Genomic DNA, 22,036 nt, shown 5'->3' with positions numbered 1-22,036 from the left:
TAATACATCTTGACCCAGCCCTCAGGCGGAGTCCCTGTTCACTAAAGCACGGTTAACCCTCCATCTAGGCATAATGGACTTGGAGGTTTTGAGTAACAATTCACGGGGAAGGTTTGCATTTTCTCCCTGAGCATTACCTTGGCATCCAGAATTGATTCTTTCTGTCCTCCTGCCTGGCACAGCAGGTCAAAGGGTCAAGTAACCTACTCCTGCTCTTAATTTGGGTGTTTGGTTTATTCCCCTCATCTGATGGTTGTCACTGGGTAGTGGTCCTCATGGAAACCTGCCATCCCCATGATAACTTGACACTTTTCATGTGAGAGAGATTAGGCAGTGAGGGTTGGTGGGCTATTTAACTGCAGAAGGCATCGCAGACCGTTCCTGTCACTCTTTGATGAGCCCACGGTTTGACAGACTCAGTAGAAAGCAATGACAAGCATGTAACACTGCCGTGTGAAACCCTTTCCCGGCTGTTGGTTACTCAGATTGATTGCAGTGCCTCTGGCACCAGGACCTCTTCAGTCAATCGTCTTAGGAACAAACAGTAGTGTTAGTGTACGTGAGGAGGCCCAGTTCTACACCACCTTGCTCCCTGCCACACACCCCGATCATCTGCTTGCTGCTACCTGCTGGTGTCTTTCATGGTACCCTGTTCCTAGCTCACTGCTGCCCTGCACCTTTCCCCTCTGCCTGTTCTCAACATTAGTCACTAACCTGCATCCTGCAGTCACGGCTGGACACAACACTGAGAATCCAGCACTCCGTGTAAGGAAGGAATAGGTTTGAGCTGAATCACTTTGAAACAGAAGGGTTAAAAGGGTGAAAATGTCCCAAATTGGACTTTTGAGTACTTGATCGAAGTGAGTATGTGGTAGTAATCCCCTGCTAACCTGGTTGATTCTGAACTTTCTGAAATGCCTGAGAAACAGTGAGTTGTGTTGAAACCTAGAATCTCTTTCTCACTCAAGCTGGCAACTGTGGCTCATTTGGCAGCGCCCTCAACTCTCAACTCAGAAAGTCGTAGGTTTAGCACACACTCCTGGATGGCAATATCCAGGCTGTCCCAGCAGTGGGATACCGAGGGAGTACTGCACTACTAGAGGTGCTGTATTGGGAGATGTCCCCTCTACCCTCTCAGGTGGACGGAAAAGATCCACTACTCAAAGAAGACTATCCTTCAAAACCTCAACAATACAAATAGCAGTGATCACCTCGCTGTTTGAGAGAGGCTGCTGTGCACAAGTTCCAACAAGAGTGAAAATGGAGTCACAGGTAGACAGGGTAGTGAAGGCGGCTTTTGGCATGCTTGCTTTCATCAGTCAGAGCATTGAGTATATGAGTTGAGCCATCTTGTTGCAGCTGTACAAGACATTGATAAGGCCACATTTGGAGCACTGTGTGCAGTTCTGGGTGCCCTACTATCGAAAGGATACTATTCAACTCAAAAGACTGCAGAAAAGATTTAATAGGATGCTACCTGGACTGGAAGATTTGAGTTGTAGGGAGAGGCTGGATAGGCTGGGATTTCTTTCCCTGGCTCAGAGGAGACTGAGGGGTGATCTTACAGAGGTCTATAAAATCATGAGAGGCATTGATTAGGCAGATAGCCAACAGCTTTTCCCTGTGGCAGGGGAGAAGGGAGAGATTATAAAAGGGTCCAGAGGGGGAATTTTTTCACACAGAGGGTGGTGTGTGTGGAACAGGCTGCTGGAGGTGAGTACAATTTTGTCATTTAAGAAACATTTGGACAGGTACATGGATGGGATAGATATGGAGGGGTATGGACCAAATGTGGGTAAATGGGACTAGATTAACTGTGAAAACTGGGAGGCATGGACAAGTTGGTCCAAAGGTCTGTAAACCTCTGACTCCATAATCATGGCTACTTTTGACTGTACTTTTCTGAGATGACCTGGGGGTCATGAAAATGTGCTGTAGATTTATAAGTTTTCTTCATTCTTTCAAATCATTTCGAAGGAATAGAATTCCCAGTCAGCTATCAGAGGCAATTGCTTTGATGCAATTTAGCAGGCAGTTAGACATTGTGCAAAGATGACCAGATTATATTTCTGGTGAAGCAACCTTTCTTCATCCAGTTTCCTGTTTTACTTCCCTTTGCCTGCGGCAACCTCTGCTGGTGACATTTGAGAACTGCACACTCTTAAAGGCAGGGAGGCTCCAGATACCTCTCTGAAAGTAAAACAGAGAAAAGTCTCCTTCCTTTCCAGCGAAATACTGCAGATGCTGGAAATCTGAAACAGAGAATGCTGGAGAAAATCAGCAGGGCTGGTAGCATCTGTGGAGAGAGAAATAGAGATGAAATTTCAAGTCCAGTATGACTCTTCTTCAGACCTGAGTGTCTCCTCACGTACTGTATTAACTGCATAGCTTACATCGCCTTTCGAGGGGCAGTGGCATAGTCGTGGTATCTTTACCTTTGAGCCAGGAAGGTGCAGGTTCAAGTCCCACTTTTTCAAGAAATGTGTAACAACATAACTGAGCAGGTTGATGAGAAGATAGGTTAATAAAAAACAAAACAAAAACTTTCTGAAGAATTGTACAGGACTCGAAATGTTAACTCTGTTTCTCTATCCACAGATGCTGCTAGGCCTGCTGAGTTTCTCCAGCAATTTCTAGTTTTGTTTCAGATCTTCAGCATCCACAGTACTTAACTGCTGTTTCATTTCCTCTAGGGAAGTATGTCCTTCTTTAGGTAAAAGAACCAAAACTGGACACATTGTTCTGAAGAAAACTCATACTGGACTTGAAACATTAACTCTGTTTCTCTCACCACAGATGCTGCCAGACCTGCTGAGTGTCTCCAGCATTCTCTGTGTTTGTTTTAAAGGTCCTTCCTTGTATGTTCCACCTTTCTTGGGTCTCCTCAACAAAACTGTGTTCCCATTTGCGAAGGGATGAATCACAGAATCTCTACAGTGTGGAAACAGGCCCTTTGGTCCAACAAGTCCACACCAAACCTCAGAGCATCCCACCCAGACCCATTCCCCTATAACCCACCTAACCTACACATCCCTGAACACTACGGGTAATTTAGCATGGCCAATCCACCTAACCTGCACATCTTTGGACTGTGGGAGGAAACCGGAGCACCCGGAGGAAACCCACGCAGACACGGGGAGAATGTGCAAACTCCACACAGCCAGTTGCCCAAGGGTGGGATTGAACCCGGGCCCCTGGCGCTGTGAGGCAGCAGTGCTAACCACTGTACCACCGTGCTGCCCCACAGATGCAAATGGCTATAGCTGTGGCCTTTGCAGGGCGCAGTCTGTCAGGACCAGGAGTTACTGAGCCTTGAGAATTCTTTTGCAGACATTACATTACTGATTGCTTGTGTCAGTTATGGTACAATGGCTGCACCTTCACAACGCAGCCAGGAGAAGGATCACTCCAGAGACGAGAGCAGTCTAGCCTAATGCTCCCAGTGTAAATGCTGAGGGAGTGCTACATTATCTGAGCTGCCATTTATTAAATGAAATGTTAAACACAGGCCCCCAGCTGCTTTCAGAGCTGGATGTAAAAGATCCCATGGCACATTTCAAAACAGAGCAGAGCAACTCTCTCCATCATTTTGGCCAATATTTATTCCTCAACCAATATCAGTAAAATATGAGAAATACTCAAAGGTCTGGATGCAACTGTGCAGTAAGAAACAAGTTAATGTTTCAGTTCTGTGACCTTTCATCAAATTAGAATCACAATACTGTTTACAGTATGTAAATTTGCTGCCATGTTTCCTAAGTTACAACTGTGACTACACTTCAAAATTGGTTGGTTAGGATGTCCTGAGTCTATGGAAAGTGTTACAGAAATGCAACTCTTTCTTTCTTGAAAAATGACATATTTTGTTGAAACTATCCATCTTGCAAACATCAGGACAATTCACAAGAATACCAGCGTAAAAGGGAGCGACATATAATCCCTACAGTGTGGAAGTACATTGGCCCTCTGAAGAGCATCCCACCCAGGCCCAACTCCCTACCCCATCCCTGTAACCCTGAATTTCCTGCACACACCTGGACACTATGCGCAATTTAGTATGGCCAATCCACCTAATCTGCACATCTTTGGATTGTGGGAGGAAACCTCAACACCCAGAGAAAACCCACACAGATACAGGAAGAATGTGCAAACTCTACACAGACAGTCACCCGAGGCTGGAATTGAATCTTGCCCCTTGGTGCTGTGAGCCACTGTGCCGCCCTTCAACATGGTTATACAGCATGAGAAGAATAAGCTGATTGTTCAGCAAATGGACTCTAATTGTAAAAGATTTGACTTGGAGAATGCACCAGTTAGATGATGATTGGCAATTAACATTTCCAAGCTTTGTGTAAATTTAAACCAGGCAGGATGAGTCTGATTAGTGAAGGCATTGCCCTGAGGAAACTTTGCTGTTCACACAAGTGCCTATTCCTGTTAAGACTCATTACTGGTTCATCTGTACCACTGTTAATGAAACAGACCTTTAGATCCAGCAGGAAGAAGGATTGGTGGTAGCACTTTATGCCAACCATTTGCTGGTAGTGGTTGGTACGACAAAACAATGGGCAATAAATGGTGGCTTTGTGAATGATGCCCACATTCCACAAAATAATAAATTTTCAAAAGAAAAAAATCCCAAGCTTGACAATTTTGAAAAAGAGACAGAGTGAAATCCAAATGCTTCTTTTTTAAGAAAGGCAGCAATAGACACAACTCAAATCAAACACCATCTAGTAATAGAAGCGGCCAGCACAAGGCAACTCAAGCTGTCAACTGGGAATGCCAAAAGGAACTTAACGTTGTACAAAAGGTGGAACAATATTGCAATAGGCCAATTGAGTGTCTTACCTAGACCTCCAGCCACTATCACCCTGCCCTGGAGGTATGCAGCAACAAAATCTGCTCTCTTCTTCCTCATGTTTAGGTGACCTCCTGTTTTCATCCAGCCCCCTTGTTAGGAAATGGAAAAGCACAAAGAACAAAAACAGATCATAAGTAGAACATGGCAAGGGGAGAGAGAGAGAGAGGGTGAAGGGAAAATAAAACAACAGACAAATGGTAAGAGAGAATGTAAGAACAACAGAACTAGGAGCAGGAGTAGCTCATAAGGTATCTCAAATCAACTCAGCTGGACAATAAGATAACAGCTGAACTTTTACTCAATTGGACAAAGCCTGCAGAAAGCTGCAACACAAAGGGACTTGGGGAGACTTATGCATAAAACACAGAAAGCTAGCACACAGGGGCAACAGGTAATCAGGAAGGCTAATGGAATGTTGGCCCTTATTTCAAGGGGGTCGGAGTATAACAAGTAGGGAAATCTTACTTCAACTGTATAAGGTGCTGGTGAGACGACATCTGGAGCATTGTGAGCAGTTTTGGTCTCATTGTTTAAGGAAAGATATCTTTCCATTGGAGGCAATTGAGAGAAGGTTCACTACGATGAATGCTGTTATGCAGGGATTGTTTTATGAGCAAAGGCTAAACAGGTTGGGAGTTTACTCACTGGAGTTTAAAAGAATGAGAGGTGATTTCATTGAAATGTACAGGATTCTTAAGGGGCCTGACAGGGTAAATGCTGAGAGCATGTTTCCCCTCATGGGAGAGACTAGGACCAGAGGGATAGCCTCAGAATAAAGGGGCACCAATTTAAGACTGAGATGAGGAGGAATCTCTTGTCTCAGAGGGTTGAGAGTCTTTGGACCTCCTTGCCACAGAGAGCTGGGGGGGCAGAGTCCTTGTATATATTTAAGATGCCTTAAGATAGATAGATTCTTGATCAGTTGGGGAAACCAACCTTATGGGGAAAGGTCAGGAAAGTGGACTTGAGGAATGGTGGATCAGTCATGATCTTATTGCATTGAGCAGGCTCAAGGAGCTGAATGGCCTGCACTTGTTCGTATTTCTAATGGTCTTATGGTCAACCCCACTTTCTCACTTTGCCCAAGATCCTATCAAAATACTGCTGGAGCCTAAACGAGGCATTCCCATTTTGAGTACTTGCCAACAATAGAACTCCAAACACCATATGGTCTCTAGTTACTGGGTTACATTTACTCTGACGTTGAACTGGGCAACTCACAGGACTCGTACTCTCTGCTCTGTTAGCTGCCCTTACATACCCTGCTCAATGTCGAACACCTCCACAGTCCTGACAAACTTAGGTCTCTTGTAGCCTCGAGCTTGCTGCAGGCCTCCGAGACTAAAGAAATTCTTGTCCGTCATCACACAGCTCGAGAAAGCTCGCCGGCTGGGAATGCTTGGGAACCTGCTCCATGACTTTGCCTCAATGTCATAGACTTCGAAGGCGGTGACCGGATTCTTTACTTGTCTTCCACCTACCACAGGAGAAATAAACTGAAACAATAAGGTGAAAGCTGTTCTATTACACTGTCATGCTGCAGGGCTTTTACGGTCTCAGCACTCAAACATGAACAGCCCCAGCAGAAGAGGGGAGAGAAAGCTGGGGGAGGTGAAGATCAGAGCTGCTCAAAAGCAACTATAAACTAGTCATTCCCAATGTAGAACTGAGGGAATGGTGCCCTATTGTAGGTGATGTCTTTAGGATGAAATCTTAAAATGAGACCCTGTTTCTTCTTTCAGATGGATGTAAAAATACTATGGCACAATTTGAAAAAGAGCAGGTGAGTGGTCTAGCCGTGATTGACCCTATTATGTTATTTATTGGGGAAGACAGGCTGAACGCGAAATATATTCATTGGTGAAAATTTGAGACTTTTCAATTCATTCACGGGATGTGTGTGTCACTGGGATTTATTGTCCATCCCTAATTGTCCAGACAGTAGTTAAGAGTCAAGCACGTTGCTGTGGGTCTGGAGTCATATGTAGGCCAGACCAGGTAAGGATGGCAGTTTCCTTTCTAAAGGGCTGCAGTGGACCAGTTGGGTTTTTATGGCAAACAGAAGTGGTTACAATGCTTAGTTTTTTATTCTAATGTTTTATTGAATTCAAATTTCACCATCCGCCATCATAGGATTTGAACCCATGATCCTAGAACATTAGCCTAGGGTTCTGGATCACTAGTCCACTGACATGTACTGCTGCTGTTTTAATTCCTGAATCTGAAATGGGTGGGAAGTGGCTACTGAACATACAGAATCAGATGATCCCTGACCATCCACCAACAGAAAGGCAGATTTAGCGAAGAAGTCTTCACCAGAGTCTCATGGATAAGAAGGGGAGAACCTAAGGCAATGGAGACTGATACTTCCTATATGGGTCAAAAACAGAAGCTCTACAGATCTGGAAGTATCTACAAAGAAAGAAACACAGTTGACATTTCAAGTCCAGAGACCCTTCATCAGAACTGACTCTAACTGGTCACTGGTTTTGAAACATAACTCTGGTCTTTCTCTCCACACATGTTGCCACACCTGCTGAGTTTCTCTGGCAATTTTTGTTTTTGTTTCTGATCTTTAGCATCCAGTTCTTTGTCTTATCTTACCATGTGGGTTATGGAGGTATGGCTCATGGAGCTCAACAAATGGTTAATTTAAAAAAAACTCTCTCTAGGCCTCTTCATCTTCCCGACAGGCCCTATCTCATATTAGCTTGAGTAGAAAGTATCCCCCAGCTTAGGCCAGAGTTAAAATTACAGTAAGAGAGATTGAGAGAATGACCCTGCTACCTTTGGAAGACTGGCTTAGCTGTCCATTGGGAAAATGGAGTAAAAATTGGAGAGATGCAAGGAGACTGCCAAAGGATTTAAACTCAGATTAAAATGACCTTAAAAATGTTTTAATGCTGAATACAATCAGCTGAGGTAGAGACAACCCTGATCTCACTGAATAGTGGAATAGATTTAAATACCTACTTCCTGTTCTGATCCAAATCCAGCAGCCACAGTTAGATAAGAAACTACTATAGTCAAGAAAGGGGAAACAAGAACTGGTAACATTCAAGAGATCCCAGAATACACCCACTGTGCTAATAAGGAAGTGTCCCAGACTGTCACAGAAGGCCCACCATATGTTAATGAACACCAGAATCCAGGCAGTACTGAGGGACAGCCACACTACTGAAGAGTCAAAACTTTACTTCAAGGCCCAATCTGCTCTCTCAAGTGAATGGAAAAGACCCCATCGGACTATTTTGAAAAACAGCACAAGCGTTATCCTTCGTCACCAAAACAGATTCTTTGGCCAATACCCCTTACTGATTATGGGACCTTGCTGTGTGCAATTTGGCTGCTGCATTTCCTACATTACAACAGTGATGATGTTTCAAAAGTACTTCATTGGATCTGAAGCACTTTGAGACGTCCTGAGGTTAATAATCTCTAAATAACAAGTTTTTCTTTGTTAATGTCTCAGGACTTACCAAATACATGGATCTTGCTCTCTCGAAGGAAGGTGCTGGCTGCATATCTCGGGGTAGGCATGGCAGGAAGTGAGAGCCAGATGTCCTTCACTATGTCGTATTGTTGGAGGTTAGCTTGTGGATACATGTCTGATCCCATTCCACCCACTGCATAGACCCGACAGTCTGAAATTAAACAAACTAGGGAACCCAGTGCAATTTTCAATCCAAACATTCATTATCCAACATACTTAAAACAGCTTTATACAACAGCTCCACATGACTCTCTGGGGAAATGACCAATGCTGGCCTGTTACAGTCTCTATGCTTCCTCCCCACTTCCCCCATTAATGGACTGTCCTCATAACTGAACTTAGACAGTTAAGCCACAGACTTAATCCAACCTCACCTACGTTTGATGTTCATGCATGTAGAGAGAAGAAAAAATGATTTTTCATTTCTACAGTGTCTTCCATGATCTCAGGATTCTGCTTTACACCTAGTGCAGCACTTTTGAGTTGTGGTCATTGTTGCACTGTAGGAAATGCAGCAACCAATTTGCACACAACAAGTCCCCAATAATAGCAATGTGATAATGACCTGGTAACCTCTTCTTTTAGATGATGTTGTTTCATGGTAAATATTGGACAGGGCCCTGTGACTCTTCAAAATAGTTTCACCTACTCAAGAAAGTAAGTGGGACTTTGGTTTAACACTATATTGAAAGGATGGTGTCTCTAACGGGTGCAGAGGAGATTTACCAGGATGTTGCCTGGAATGGAGAGAAGGTCATATGAGGAAAGGTTGAGAGAGCTAGGGCTTTTCTCTTTAGAATGACGAAGGATGAGAGGTAACTCGATAGAGGTGTACAAAATGATCAGAGGTGTAGATAGAGTGGACAGCCAGAGACTTTTTCCTAGGGTGGAGGTAGCTATTACGAGGGGGCATAGTTATAATGTGAGCGGAGGTAGATATAGGGGAGATGTCAGAGGTAGGTTCTTTACTCAGAGAGTGGTAAGGGCGTGGAATGCATTGGTGGAGAGGGTAGTGGAGTCGGCCTCATTAGGGGCATTTAAGCAGCAATTAGATAGGCATATGGATGCTAGTATAAGGTAGGGGTGGAGGTTAGATAGACCTTAGGTTTAGGATAAAAGTTCGGCACAACATCGTGAGCCGAAGGGCCTGTACTGTGCTGTACTGTTCTATGTTCTATGTTCTAACACTGTAGCACTTCCTCAGTTAGCTGGATGGCAAGTTTGCAATGCAGAGTGTGCCAACTGTGCAGGTTCAATTTCTGTACCAGTTCAAGTCACCATGAAAGGTCCTACCTTCTCAACCTCACCCTTTGGCTGAGACATGGTGACCCTCAGATTAAACTCCCCACCAATTGTTTCTCTCCATCTAATGAGAGAGTGATCCTCTGGGATGTTACCTTTACTCCCTGAGCACTGCACTGGGCCAGTCAACCCAAAGTTTGCGCCCAGGTTTCTGGGGGTGAGGTTTGAGCCCAGAATTTTTGTTTCAGGCTTGAGAGTGCTTCCCACTGAAACACAGCTGATCGCTGGTAAGGAACGCGTAACACATGGGGGACTGAGGGGGGCTTATGGGATTAAACTTTGGTCCGTCCAGCAAAGAGATGGGTTGGATAGGATTGGCCAAATAGCTTCCTCCTAGCAGATGTTAATGACTTGTCAATCAAATTGTTAAGTTTGGTTAATGTTATGGTTGTGGTTAAAAAGAACAGGTAGATCCAATTGGAGATACACAAGGTATAGAGGTGGATGAACATAGCAGGCGAAGCAGCATCAGAGGAGCAGGAAGGCTGACGTTTCGGGCCCAGACCCTTCTTCAGATCCAATTAACCATTTTTGAGGGAAAGCTGAACGTGTTGGATGCAAGCTGTGAGACTGAGCAAGTCAATACAGAAAAACTGCCTTGTTTGCTATCTACCAGCAAGCTTGGAGTCCCTTAACAAGAGACACTATGTGCTGCAGCAGCTATGTTTTAGTATCGAGCTTCCTACTTATCTGGCTTTTATTACCATCACTAAACGTCAGTAACCCGCGGAGACAACAAGCAATAACTCGTGCATGGTGGGAAGTTGTTGGAGGATAATATTGACCCTACATTTTATGCTTATTTGTGTTACAATGGGAACTCATTCTAGCATTCTTCAATAGCAATGTACAATTGCACAACACATATGGAGCCCCTTGAGCCCATATAGCAAATATTGGCTGCTCCATTTCCGACATTACAACAGGGACTACACCTCAACTGGCTGTAAATTGCTTTGTGACACCCTGTGCTGGTGAAAGGCATTATACAAAAGCAAGACTTCCTTTCTTCTTATTCCCTGCAAAACAAGGCTGCATTTATTGTCAATGCCACCAGTAGGTGGCACACCAAGTGGTGCACTGAGAAGGAGACCAAAGGGGCAAGCATTGGAGTGAGGGGTGCAGCCAACAAGTTGAAGTGGGGTTTGGGCAATGATAGTTTGGGGGGGGGGGGGGAGAGGGGAGGGGTAAAGACCCATGGGGGTGGATGGCAGTGGGGTGTGGTATGTCCAGATGCTGGTGGCCATCTTTGCTGGCCACCTTGACATAGACAACACACATTCCACCAACAAATTCCATCATAATTCCCAACATCTCTACTGAAGGTCCCCCTGACTCTTTCTGCTCTTCAGCTTCTCCTGTCTCCCTAGGTAACTGAAGTCAGGATCAAGGTTACCTTTTACAGTCACTGACACTCCCATGGCAGCTTCACACAAGAAACTCTTCTGCTCCCACTTGCCTTCATCCACATTGTACATCTCCACTGTCGACAGGGCATTCTGATGAACTCCCACTCCCCCAATCACCAATATCTGTTTGCCCAGGGCAGCTACAGCTACGCCCGCTCTTGCTGTGGGCATGGGCGGCAGGCTGGTCCATTGGTTGGCCTCTGGGTAGTAAACCTCACAGTTGCTCACGGGGCTTCCGTCTTCATCGCAGCCTCCGATGACATAGAGCTGGTCCCCACTCTCCACAGGAGTGCAGTACACCCGGCCAACAGGCAAGGATGCCAGGGACTGCCAGTGGAACGACTTGGCACTGGGCACAGCCATGGCATTTGACTGTGCGCGCTAGCAGGATTACACCTCCTCTTTCTGACATACGGCTCTACGAAATGTCAAACTTTGAAGACCATTTCCACTTCCAGATTTCTTGCATCAACTGGGCACAAGTTCTCTGTCAATATGAAAGAAAGGCAAGACTGAGAAAAAAGATGGTAAAATGAAGATGGCACTGCTGGAATATGTAGAAACAAATAAAGCTATAAAACAATACCCTCCAATTTTCCTCACCAGCCCCGACTCACTCTGGAGCACTGTTCTGGGGGAAAACGCCATCCCAGAACATTACCAAGGTCCCCACTCTCCAAATGGGAGACAGTGAATGGCAGCTAGCTATTCAATTGTGTGGGGCATCACTGCTAAGCCTATCTTCACAATTGTGATGAAATGTTTCTGATTGATATATACATTAATATCATTTCAATATTAATATCATATCAGTTATAACTAGGTCAGACAGTCTTTCCATGACAGTAACAGTGAGAAATGACCTGAGTGTTCATGGAAGATTGTTTTTACTAGTTTAAGATAGTGGGATATTGAAGGCTATTAGCAACTTTCCCTCTAATTTTCAGTGAGCAGGCCTCCGAGGTCTTCAAGCAACATCAACTTCAGAAATTGGAAGTCAATACATCCACACACTATCATGTGTGGATTTGCTTCATGATAATTAAAGTTTGATTTGGTTCAGAAAACCCAGCAAATAGAAGTTTTTGGACAGTCTGGAGGACACCTGACTGAGGTCAGAAGCAAATATAATTTCTCTCCCAGAAAAGGAGTACAGAACAGTTCAGGGTAAGCACGGTTACTAGGAGAGTTTGGTTAGAAATCTACAGGTTATTAAAAGCTAAGAAAATCTAAGCTCTCAGTTTTGTGAGTATTGATATATGAAGGCTTTACAGTTCACAGGAAATAATTGGGAGGATCAGCTTCATCGAATTTAAAGACTTTATACAGAGGGGTAATTCCTCTGGATTTGAATCGTAAGATGTGGGGGAAATTGATGAGACTTTGTTTTCGTGTATGTTTTACAATCTTTCACACTGTGTTCTATATCAAGGTAGTTTTTGTTTTGGTTTTCAGCCTTTATGTAATAAACTTCTGTTCTATTATTAAAGTGTGCAGTTTTGTGTGATTATGTTTCAGTAAATGACTACCATGTTGACTGAAATCAAAATAAAATGATCTATCAAACCAGATTTTATTCTGGGATCTGCCTTGCTCATTACTACCATCATCTGGGTTCATAACACATGGGACAAATAGATATAAACACACAGTTCATAGCCTGGGTCAAAAATGGCCACGTGGAGCAGGAATTTGGAAAAAAAAAGTCAGTGTTAGGACAACTGCAGGTCTGGTAGCATCAACATGACAAGGCTGCAGGTACATGGGAACACCACCACCTGCAAACTCCCCTTCAAATCACTCACCATCCTGACTTGGAAATATATTGTCATTCTTTCACTGTTGCTGGGTCAAAATCCTGAAATTCTCTCCCTTAAAGGGCTATGAGTGTCCTGACTCCCCAAGGACTGCAGCATTTCAAGAAGGCAGCTCAGCACCATCAGATTCTCAAGGGCAATTTTGAAATGGGCTATAAATACTGGCCCAGTCAGCGACACCCACATCCCACAAATAAATTTTAAAATAGCAAAGAAACAGGGTTAACATTGAGTCCAATAGGACTTTTCTTCACATGCCTTGGCTTCTGAAGCGGAAGCATATCCGTTTCACTGTCTACAAATGCTGCCAGACATGCTGAGTTAGTCCAGCACTTTGTTTTTATTTCAGATTTCCAGCATCTGCAGTATTTTGCTATTACTACAGGAGTAGGAATTTGGTTAGATTTCAGGTAACTGAGTGCAGATAGGGCTAGAGTCTGTTGCCTCCCTGACCTTAGGGCTGACCTACACACTAGACAGACCCACAGAGTCACCAGGGTGAGCTCTACTGTGAAACTGTGTGCCAACAATGTTGAATGGGTAAAACATTTACATCCCTTTCCTGTACTGTTGCTCGCATCTGGTTTAAATTATCTCCATGATAAAGGAATGTATTTTCTTCTAAGTATTTTCTGCATAAATCCTTTTGCCTGAAGCTAATGTTGGAAGAGGCTTGAGGAACTCAAGGAATATGAATGACTCATGTTAAAATAGTATCGAACCAAGTGCAGACTACACTCGGAGTACTGTGCACTGTTCTGGCCTCCAGATTGAAAAAAAGGACAGAGCAACAAGAGATCCTGAGGGTCTTAACTGGGTGGCTGTGGAAAGGATGTTTCCTCTTGTGGGAGAATCTAGAACTGGTAGTGATAGTTTAAAATTAAGGGGGAACCCATTTAAGAGAGAGAGATGAGGAAATATATTTTTCTTGCAGACGGTTGAGAATCTTTGGAATTCCCTTTCTCAGAAAGCAGGTGATGCAGAACAAATAAACAAAAAAAAAATTTAAGGCAGTGGTAGATTGCCGAGGAGATGAAAGATTATCGGGCATTCACAGGAATATAGAGTTGAGGTTAAAATCAGATAAGCCATGATCTTAGTGAATGGGAGAGCAGAATTGAAGGGCCGAGTGGCCTACTCTTGTTCATATGTATGTAGAAGGGGTGTAAAGGATTCATGAAAGAAGAGACGATTGAAGGGCAATCTGGGAAAAATCTTTCAGATTATGAAAGGATTTGATAGGCTAGACACAAAGATGATGTGTCCACTTGCAGGAGATAAAGAGGGGCCAACAATATGCCAGTCACTAATAAATTCAATAGGGAATTCAGGAGAAACATCTTTACCGAGCAAGTTGTTAGAATGGAGAACTTGTTACAACAAAGATTAGTTGATGTGAATACTAAAGAAGGCATTTAGGAGGAAGATAGAATCCCCACAGTGCAGAAAGAGGTCTTTCGGCCCATTGAGTCTGTACCAACCCTCCAAAGACCATCCCTGCCAGATGCCCTGCCCTATCCCTGTAAATCTGCATTTACTATGGTTAATCCACCTAGCCTGCACATCTTTGGACACTACAGACAATTTCGCATTGCCAATCTACCTAATCTGCCCAACTTTGGACAGTGGGAGTAAACTGGAGCACCCAAAGGAAACCTATGCAGACACAGGGAGAACGTGCAAACTCCACACAGTCGCCCGAGGGTGGAATTGAACCCAGGTCTGTGGCGCTGTGAGGCAACAGTGCTAACCACTGAGCCACAGTGCTGCCCTTAAGGGTAAATAAACAAATGAAGGGGAATGCAATAGAAGGACATGCTGATAGTGTGAAATGTAGAGGGGTGGGAGGAAGATTGTGTGCAGCTTTAGCAGTAGCATGGATTAAATGGGTTGAATGGCCTGTTTCTGTGTTGTAGATTGAATGTAATTTGATGAAAACCCATTCCCGTTTTAAAAAGTTTCAAGAAAGAGCAAAGGATTTGTATTTAGATAACACCTTTGAAGACCTCCTAATGTCTCAAAGAACTCAACAAGTACCTTTGAAGCATATTCGCTGTTGTAATACAGGAAATGTGGCAGTCAATTTATTCAGAGCAAGTGCCCACATACAGCAATGTGATAAGTAGCAGAACACTTATAGAATCACAGAGTTATACAGCACGGAAACAGGCTCTTTGGTCCAACTCGTCTATTTCGACCAGATATCCTAAACTAATCTAGTCCCATTTGCCAGCATTTGGCCCATATCCCTCTAAACACTTCCTATTCAACTACCATCCAGATGACTTTTAAAATGTTGTAATTGTACCAGCCCCCTTCACTTCCTCTGGCAGCTCATTCCATACATGCAGCACCCACTGTGTGAAAAAGTTGCCCCTTAGATCCCATTTAAATCTTTCCCCTCTCACCTTAAACCTATGCCTTCTAGTTTGGGTTCCCTTACCCTGGGGAAAAGGCCTTGACTATTCACTCTGTCCATATCCCTCATGATTTTATATACCTCTATAAGGTCACTCCTCAGCTTCCAACACCCCAGGGAAAATAGCCCCAGCCTATTCAGCCTCTTTCTGTAGCTCAAACCCTCCAACCCCAGCAACATCCTTATAAATCTTTCCTGAACAGTTTCAAGTTTAACAACATCTTTCCTACAGCAGGGAGACCAGAATCAAACATAGTATTCCAAAAGTGGCCTAACCAATATCCTGTACCTACTACAGAAGGAGCAAAACTTGACCTATTCTTGGGAAATAAGGCAGTGCAAGTGATGAGATATCAGTGGGGGAGCACTTTTGGGCAAGTGATCACAATTCTATTAGTTTTAAAATAGTTATGAAAAAGATAGACCTGATATAAAAGTTAGAGCTCTAAATTGGAGGAAGGCCAATTTTGATGGTATTAGGCCAGAAATTTCAAATGTTGATGGGGGGGGAGGGGTGGATAGACACAGATAACAGGACGGCTGGAAAGCAGGAAGCCTTCAAAAATGAGATAATGACAGTACTGATGCTGGGAGTGGGATAATTATTAGCCAGGACTTCAAGGACAGCTCTCCTGCCTTTCTGGCAAAATGGCTGGGGGTCTTTTGCACCCACTGAGCAAGCAGGAAATTTATCATCCCATTCTAAAACATTGCTTGAAGTTACAGTTTAGTTTCTGTCCCACGATATATTAGGTCTTAACACTCAGCATGGAGGCATTCAGTTGTCATAATTAATCACACCCACTCTGACTGTGAAACAGCCAATGGAAAACACCGTTACACTAATGCGTGCAATTAAATCTCTTCAGCTAAAGTGATTCGTGCTGTGAGAAATAATTTGCCTTTATAACGGGAAGAATATTTTGTCCAAAATGGTTTTCAATCCAAAGGTCCTAAATCCATTAACTCTCAGGAAATGCTGTACAAGACAAAATCTATGCATCATTGCTTGATGTTCAATGTCATTACTATTACCGAATCTCCCACTATCAACATCCTGAGTGTTACCATTGACCAGAAATTGAACTGTACTAGCCATATAAATAATGTGACAGATCAGAGACTAGGAACGCTGCAGCATATAACTCACCTCCCCAAAGCCTATCTATGATCTACAATGCATAAGTCATAGAGTCTTACAGCACAGAAACAGACTCTTCGGTCTAACTTCTCCACACCGATCAGGCCTCCCAATGTGGTCTAGTCCCATTTGCCAGCATTTGGTCCATATCCCTTTTACCCACATGCCCCAAATCTTTCCTATTCATACACCCACCCACTCATTTAAATGTTGTAATTGTACCCACCTCCAACCCTTTCCCTGGCAGCTTGTTCCAATCACACACCACCCTCTGCATGATAAAGTTATCCTTTAGGTCCTTTTTAAATCTTGCCCCTCTCACCTTAAAACTTAGGACTGTGATGGAATACTCCACACTTGCCTGGATGAGTGCAGCTCCAACAACACTCAAGAAGTTTGGCAAAATCCAGGACAAAGCATGATTGAATCATAGAATCCCTACAGTGTGGAAGCAGACCATTCAGTCCACACTGACCCTCCAAAGATCATCCCAGCCAGACCCAAACCCTACCCTATCCCAGTAACCCTGCATTTCCCATAGCTAACCCACCTAGCATACACATGGATAATATGGGACAATTTAGCATGGCTGATCCACCTAATCTGGACATCTTTGGACTGTGGGAGAAAACTGGAGCACCCGGAGGAAATCCAAGCAGACACAGGCAGCACATAGATGTTCCATACAGACAGTCGCCCGAGGGTGGAATTGAATGTGGGTCCCTGGCACAGTGAGGCAACAATGCTAACCACTGAGCCATCAAACCACCCCAGACTGATTGGTACCACAACCACAAGCATCCATCCCTCCACCACCAAAGCTTAGTAGCAGCAGTGTGTACTATCGACAAAATGCACTGCAGAAATTCACCAAACACCCTTTATACAGCACCTTCCAAACTCACAACCACTTCCATTGTGAACATCAAGGGCAGCAGATACATGGGAACACCACCACCTGCAAGTTCGCCACCAAGCCACTCACCATCCTGACTTGCCATTCCTTCAGTGTCACTGGGTCAACATCCTGGAACTCTCCCCCTAACAGCATTGTGAATGTTCCTGCATCATAAGGTCTGCAGTGGTTCTAGCAGGCAGCCCACTAACACATTCTATGGATAAATTAGGGACAGGCTATAAAACCCAGAACAACCAGCAATGCCCAAACAATTTTTAAAAATCCTGTGATTGCTTCCCAATTTCTATCATACAATATAACCAGGAATGGATCCTATAAATCTGTGAATTGTTTAATGTCACTTGTGGTACACATCCCAAAATTATAACCACAGTGAGGAAATATGCCAAATGCTCAGCATGACACATTGGACAAGAAGAATGTACACACAAAGCATAGGAAGATGTTGCACTCTGCTGTAATGTGACCACAAATTGACCAGAACTGTACCACACTGAAATTACTGGCTAACCACTGCTACATAACCAAGATGAAGTTATTTGTGAAATTATAAAATGATTAACAACTAAGTAAAAAAAAAACAATAACACTGCAAAAGCAAAAATCTGCAAGAAGTCTGAAATAAAAACACAAATGCTGGAAGCACTCAGCATCTTCTGTGGCGAGAGAAACCATGTAAACATCTCAGGATAATGACCTTTTGTCAGCAATTAAAAAGCTGCTCTTCAACAGCCCAGAATGAGAGAGTGAATCTGCATTTTCAATTGCAGACATCTCATCTTCAGGAAACCAACAACGTGCTTTCAGACAATTCATTAATTTTGGAGGGAACTTGCTTCTTTTTCTTTACAGGATGTGGGTGTCGGTGGCAGGGTCAGCATTTCTTGCCCATCCCTAATTGCCCCAGTAAAGCTGGTGGTGAGCTCAGAGAAAGTAAGAACTGCTGATGCTGGAGTCAGAGATAACACAGTGTGGAGCTGGAGGAACACAGCAGGCCAGGCAGCATCAGAGGAGCAGGAAAGTTGACGTTTCGGGTCAGGACCCTTCTTCAGAAATGGGGGAGGGGAAGGGAGCTCTGAAATAAAGAGAGAGGGGAGGGGTGGGGCTGGGGAAGGTAGGTGGGATCGTGATAGGTGAGTGCAGGTAGGCAGTGGTGGGGATTGGTCAGTGAGGTGGGAGGAGCGGATAAGTGGGAGACAAGATGAACAGGTTGTGTCAGGTCAAGGAGGTGGGGATGAGAGGGACGGTTGGACGTGGGATGAGGCTGGGGTGGGGAGATTTTGAAGCTGGTAAAATCCACATTAAGACCATTGTGTTGTAGGCTCCCAAGGCGGAATATGAGGTGCTGCTCCTCCGGTTTCCGGGTGGCGTCATTGTGACACTGGAGGAGGCCCAGGATGGACATGTTGCCTGGGGCGGAGGGGGAGTTGAAATGGTTCGTGACTGGGAGGTGTTGTCGTTTGTCGCAAACAGAGTGCAGGTGCTCTGCAAAGCGGTCTCCAAGCCTCTGCAATATAGAGGAGGCCACATCAGGAGCAGCGAATGCAATAGACCACATTGACGGATGTGCAGGTGAACCTCTGTCTGATGTGAAAGGTTTGTTTGGTGCCTTGGATGAAGGTGAGGGGGGAGGTGCAGGGGCAGGTGTAACACTTCCTGCAGTTGCAGGAAAAGGTGCCAGGAGTTGTGGGGATAGTGGGGAGTGTGGAGCGGACGAGGGAGTCGCGCAGAACGGGGTCCCTATGAAAGGCAAATAGGAGTGAGGAGGGAAATATATTTTTGGCTGTGGGGTCGGATTGCAGGTGGCGGAAGTGGTGGAGAATGATATGTTGGATACGGAGGTTAGTGGGGTAATATGTGAGGACAAGGGGGATTCTGTCTTTGGTTTTGTTGCAGGGAGGGGATGTGAGGGCAGAGGTGCAGGAAACGTAAGAGATGCAGTTGAGAGCATTTTTGAATACTGAAGAGGGCATGTTGCGGTCCGTGAAATAAGAGGACATCTGGGATGTTCAGGAGTGGAATGCCCCATCTTGGGAGCAGACGTGGCGGAGGCAGAGGAATTGGGAGTCAGGGATCGAATTCTTGCAGGAAGGTGGGTGAGAGGAGGGGTAGTCTAGGTAGCTATGGGAGTCGATGGGCTTGAAATAGATGTTGGTGAGCAGCCTTCTTGAACTGCTACAGTGTTTGAGATGGACTCCTTGAGGGCCTCTGAGCTCATTCATGGAGTGGTCATTGGCTGCTGCTGATCGCAGGGAAGCTGCCAAACCCGTTTGAGACACTTTCCTGCTCCTCTGATGCTGCCTGGCCTGCTGTGTTCCTCCAGCTCCACACTGTGTTATCTCTGACTCCAGCATCTGCAGTTTTTGCTATCTCCACTTTGTTTGCCTTTATTCTTTTCAGGGATGTGGGTGTCACTGGCAAGGACAGCATTTGGTCCCTACCCCTGTTTTCAGTGAGTGGCTTGCTTGTCCTTTTCAGAGAGAGCAACCACTTTCTCAGGACCTGGAGTCACATTTAGGTCAGACCAGGTAAGGACAGCAGATTTCCTTCTCTCAAAGATAGGAGCGAACAAGATGGCTTTTTACAGCAATTGATCATAGTTGTCCCAGTCACCATTACTTGGACCAGCTTAATCTTCCATGGGTGAGGTTGTGGCTTAGTGGCAATTTTACTAGACCTAGTAATCCAGAGCCTCAGGCTCACATTCTGTAGAGATGAGTTTATAATCCAACCATGGCAGACAGTGAACTTTGGGGAAATAAAACATCTGGAATTTAATTTAAAAATAAAAAAGTCCAATGGTGACCATGTAAACGTGACACCCATATTCCATGAATGAACTAAACACTGTTTCCTCCTCTGTATAGCCTAGCACTATGCTGTCTCCTGAGACCTCTGGTCTCCCATCCATAACTGCTTCCAGATGCTGAGAGGGGAATTGGAAGACTGCAGTTAACCTGCACTAATGTAGTTTCTTCATGGCAGCATGGTGGCTCAGTGGTTAGCACTGCTGCCTCACAACCCTAGGGACCCAGGTTTTATTCCACCCTCAGGTCTGTGTGGAGTTTGCACGTTCTACCTATCACTGGATAGTTTTCCTCCCACAGATAAAAGATGCGCAGGTCAGGGTGGATTGGCCATGCTAAATTGCTAATAGTGCCCAGGGACGTGCAGGCTAGGTGGGTTAGCCAAAGGGAAATTCAGGGTAGGGTGGTGGGTCTGGGAGGGATACTCTTTGGAGGACGGGTACGGAGTTGATGGGCTGAATGGCCTGCTTCCATGCTGTAGGGATTCTTTCATTTCATCCAATACTTGCTGCAGCCCATCCTCAAAACATGTGTCTGAGATATGGAGAGGTTGGGTGGAGCCTGGGAACCAGCAATGTTGTTTGGCAGGGCTTTTTTTATTTTAAAAACACACTTTTTCTTCCAACCCCACAGAGTTTGATAATCTGGCCCCTAATCTGAAACTAATGAGGTGACATCCATTTCTCCTTCCCTCTGCCTTAAATGGGTGACTCCTTAGTTTTAATGAGTGACCTTAGTTCTAGATTGTCCCAAAAGAGTAAAAGCCCTTTCCACATCCACCCAGCAAAGATGTCTCAGGATCCTATATGTTTCAATCAAGTCTCCTGTTACGCTTTGACACTCCAGCAGATACAGCCTGGTTTATCCAAACTTTCTTCATAAGACAACCCACCCATTCCAGTTATTAGTCTATTAAACCTTCTCTGAATTGTATCCAATGCATTTACAATCTCTCTTAAATAAGGTGACCAATAATGTACATAATACTAACCAGCGCCTTGTATAACTGAAGCATAGCCTCCCTACTTTTGTATTAAATTACCCTCATAATAAACACTGACATTCTATTAGCTTTCCTGATTACTTGCTGTACCTGCATACTAACCTTCTGTGATTCATGAATGAGGACATCCAGATCTCTCTGCACCTCAGAGCTCTACAATGTCTGACCATTTAGGCAACATATTTCTTTTTTAAAATCTTGCGGACAAAGAAAACAGTTTTCCAAATGTTGAGGTGTCCCAAGAAAGAAACTCAATCTAATTTTTATGCCTGGGGGAGATTGTTCCATAGACTGACCACTTGCTCGTTGAAACATTTGTCTCCGCAGAATTTAATTCCCTTCCCTTACCCCAATAAAACGTGGCATTGTTTCGAAACACTATTGAATATTTGTGGGAATCTAGAGCTGTGTAGTCTGCTGTCTAGCACAAACATCTAACCAGAGGACAATATTCACAAGAGATGACAATATATACACGCACAAGTCTCGTGTTCTCAGTATACTGCTGAATACTTCAGGTTTCCAAAGCGTCTAGTCTAGGTATGAGCCAATGTTGGCCCATTTTCTTGCTGTTGCTTTCTCTTATGGGAGAGTCAGGGTTAAGTGCCCGGAAGCTCCTGTCCTCTTCAGTTACTTTCAGCAATGATAAGGAGTCTTGGCAACAGCTGGTGTGACGTTGTGAGCTTCTGTAGCCAGGCAACAGATTCTCCAACCCTCCCCCCACCCTCTGGCCTGCTTTTAATAACCTTTACTGTCACGTCTATACAGGATCACATGCAACTCGTCTGCAGTGAGCTGCCCTATCCTTGTGGAAGATGAAAAATGCAGAAAGTGACAGTGGTTTTCCACCTTGACTCCGCAG

General features: G+C 44.5%; 1 protein-coding gene across 6 annotated transcripts in view; it reads right to left on the bottom strand.

The window, feature by feature from the left end:
- Positions 1-11,550, bottom strand: part of klhdc8a (kelch domain containing 8A) — a 22,525-nt gene extending 10,975 nt beyond the window's left edge. For 2 of the 6 annotated variants that reach the window (XR_007264752.1, XM_048612054.1), the window contains exons 1-4: positions 11,056-11,550; positions 8,344-8,523; positions 6,126-6,341; positions 4,852-4,953 (exon numbers count right to left, since the gene is read on the bottom strand). Coding sequence is in view for 5 of the 6 variants with exons in the window: in XM_048612054.1 (XP_048468011.1) it covers positions 4,852-4,953; positions 6,126-6,341; positions 8,344-8,523; positions 11,056-11,431 (874 nt within the window). In the remaining variant the exon portion in view is untranslated. The remainder of the gene's footprint in view (positions 1-4,851; positions 4,954-6,125; positions 6,342-8,343; positions 8,524-11,055) is intronic. The other 4 variants (XM_048612055.1, XM_048612056.1, XM_048612057.1 and 1 more) reach the window with 4 other exon arrangements.
- Between the last annotated feature and the right edge of the window lie 10,486 nt (positions 11,551-22,036).

The sequence above is a fragment of the Rhincodon typus genome, chromosome 25, assembly GCF_021869965.1.
Source record: "Rhincodon typus isolate 14 chromosome 25, sRhiTyp1.1, whole genome shotgun sequence".
Taxonomy (NCBI): Eukaryota; Metazoa; Chordata; class Chondrichthyes; order Orectolobiformes; family Rhincodontidae; genus Rhincodon; species Rhincodon typus.
Note: the sequence above shows the minus strand (reverse complement) of the source record. Positions and strands in the feature narration are given on the sequence as shown.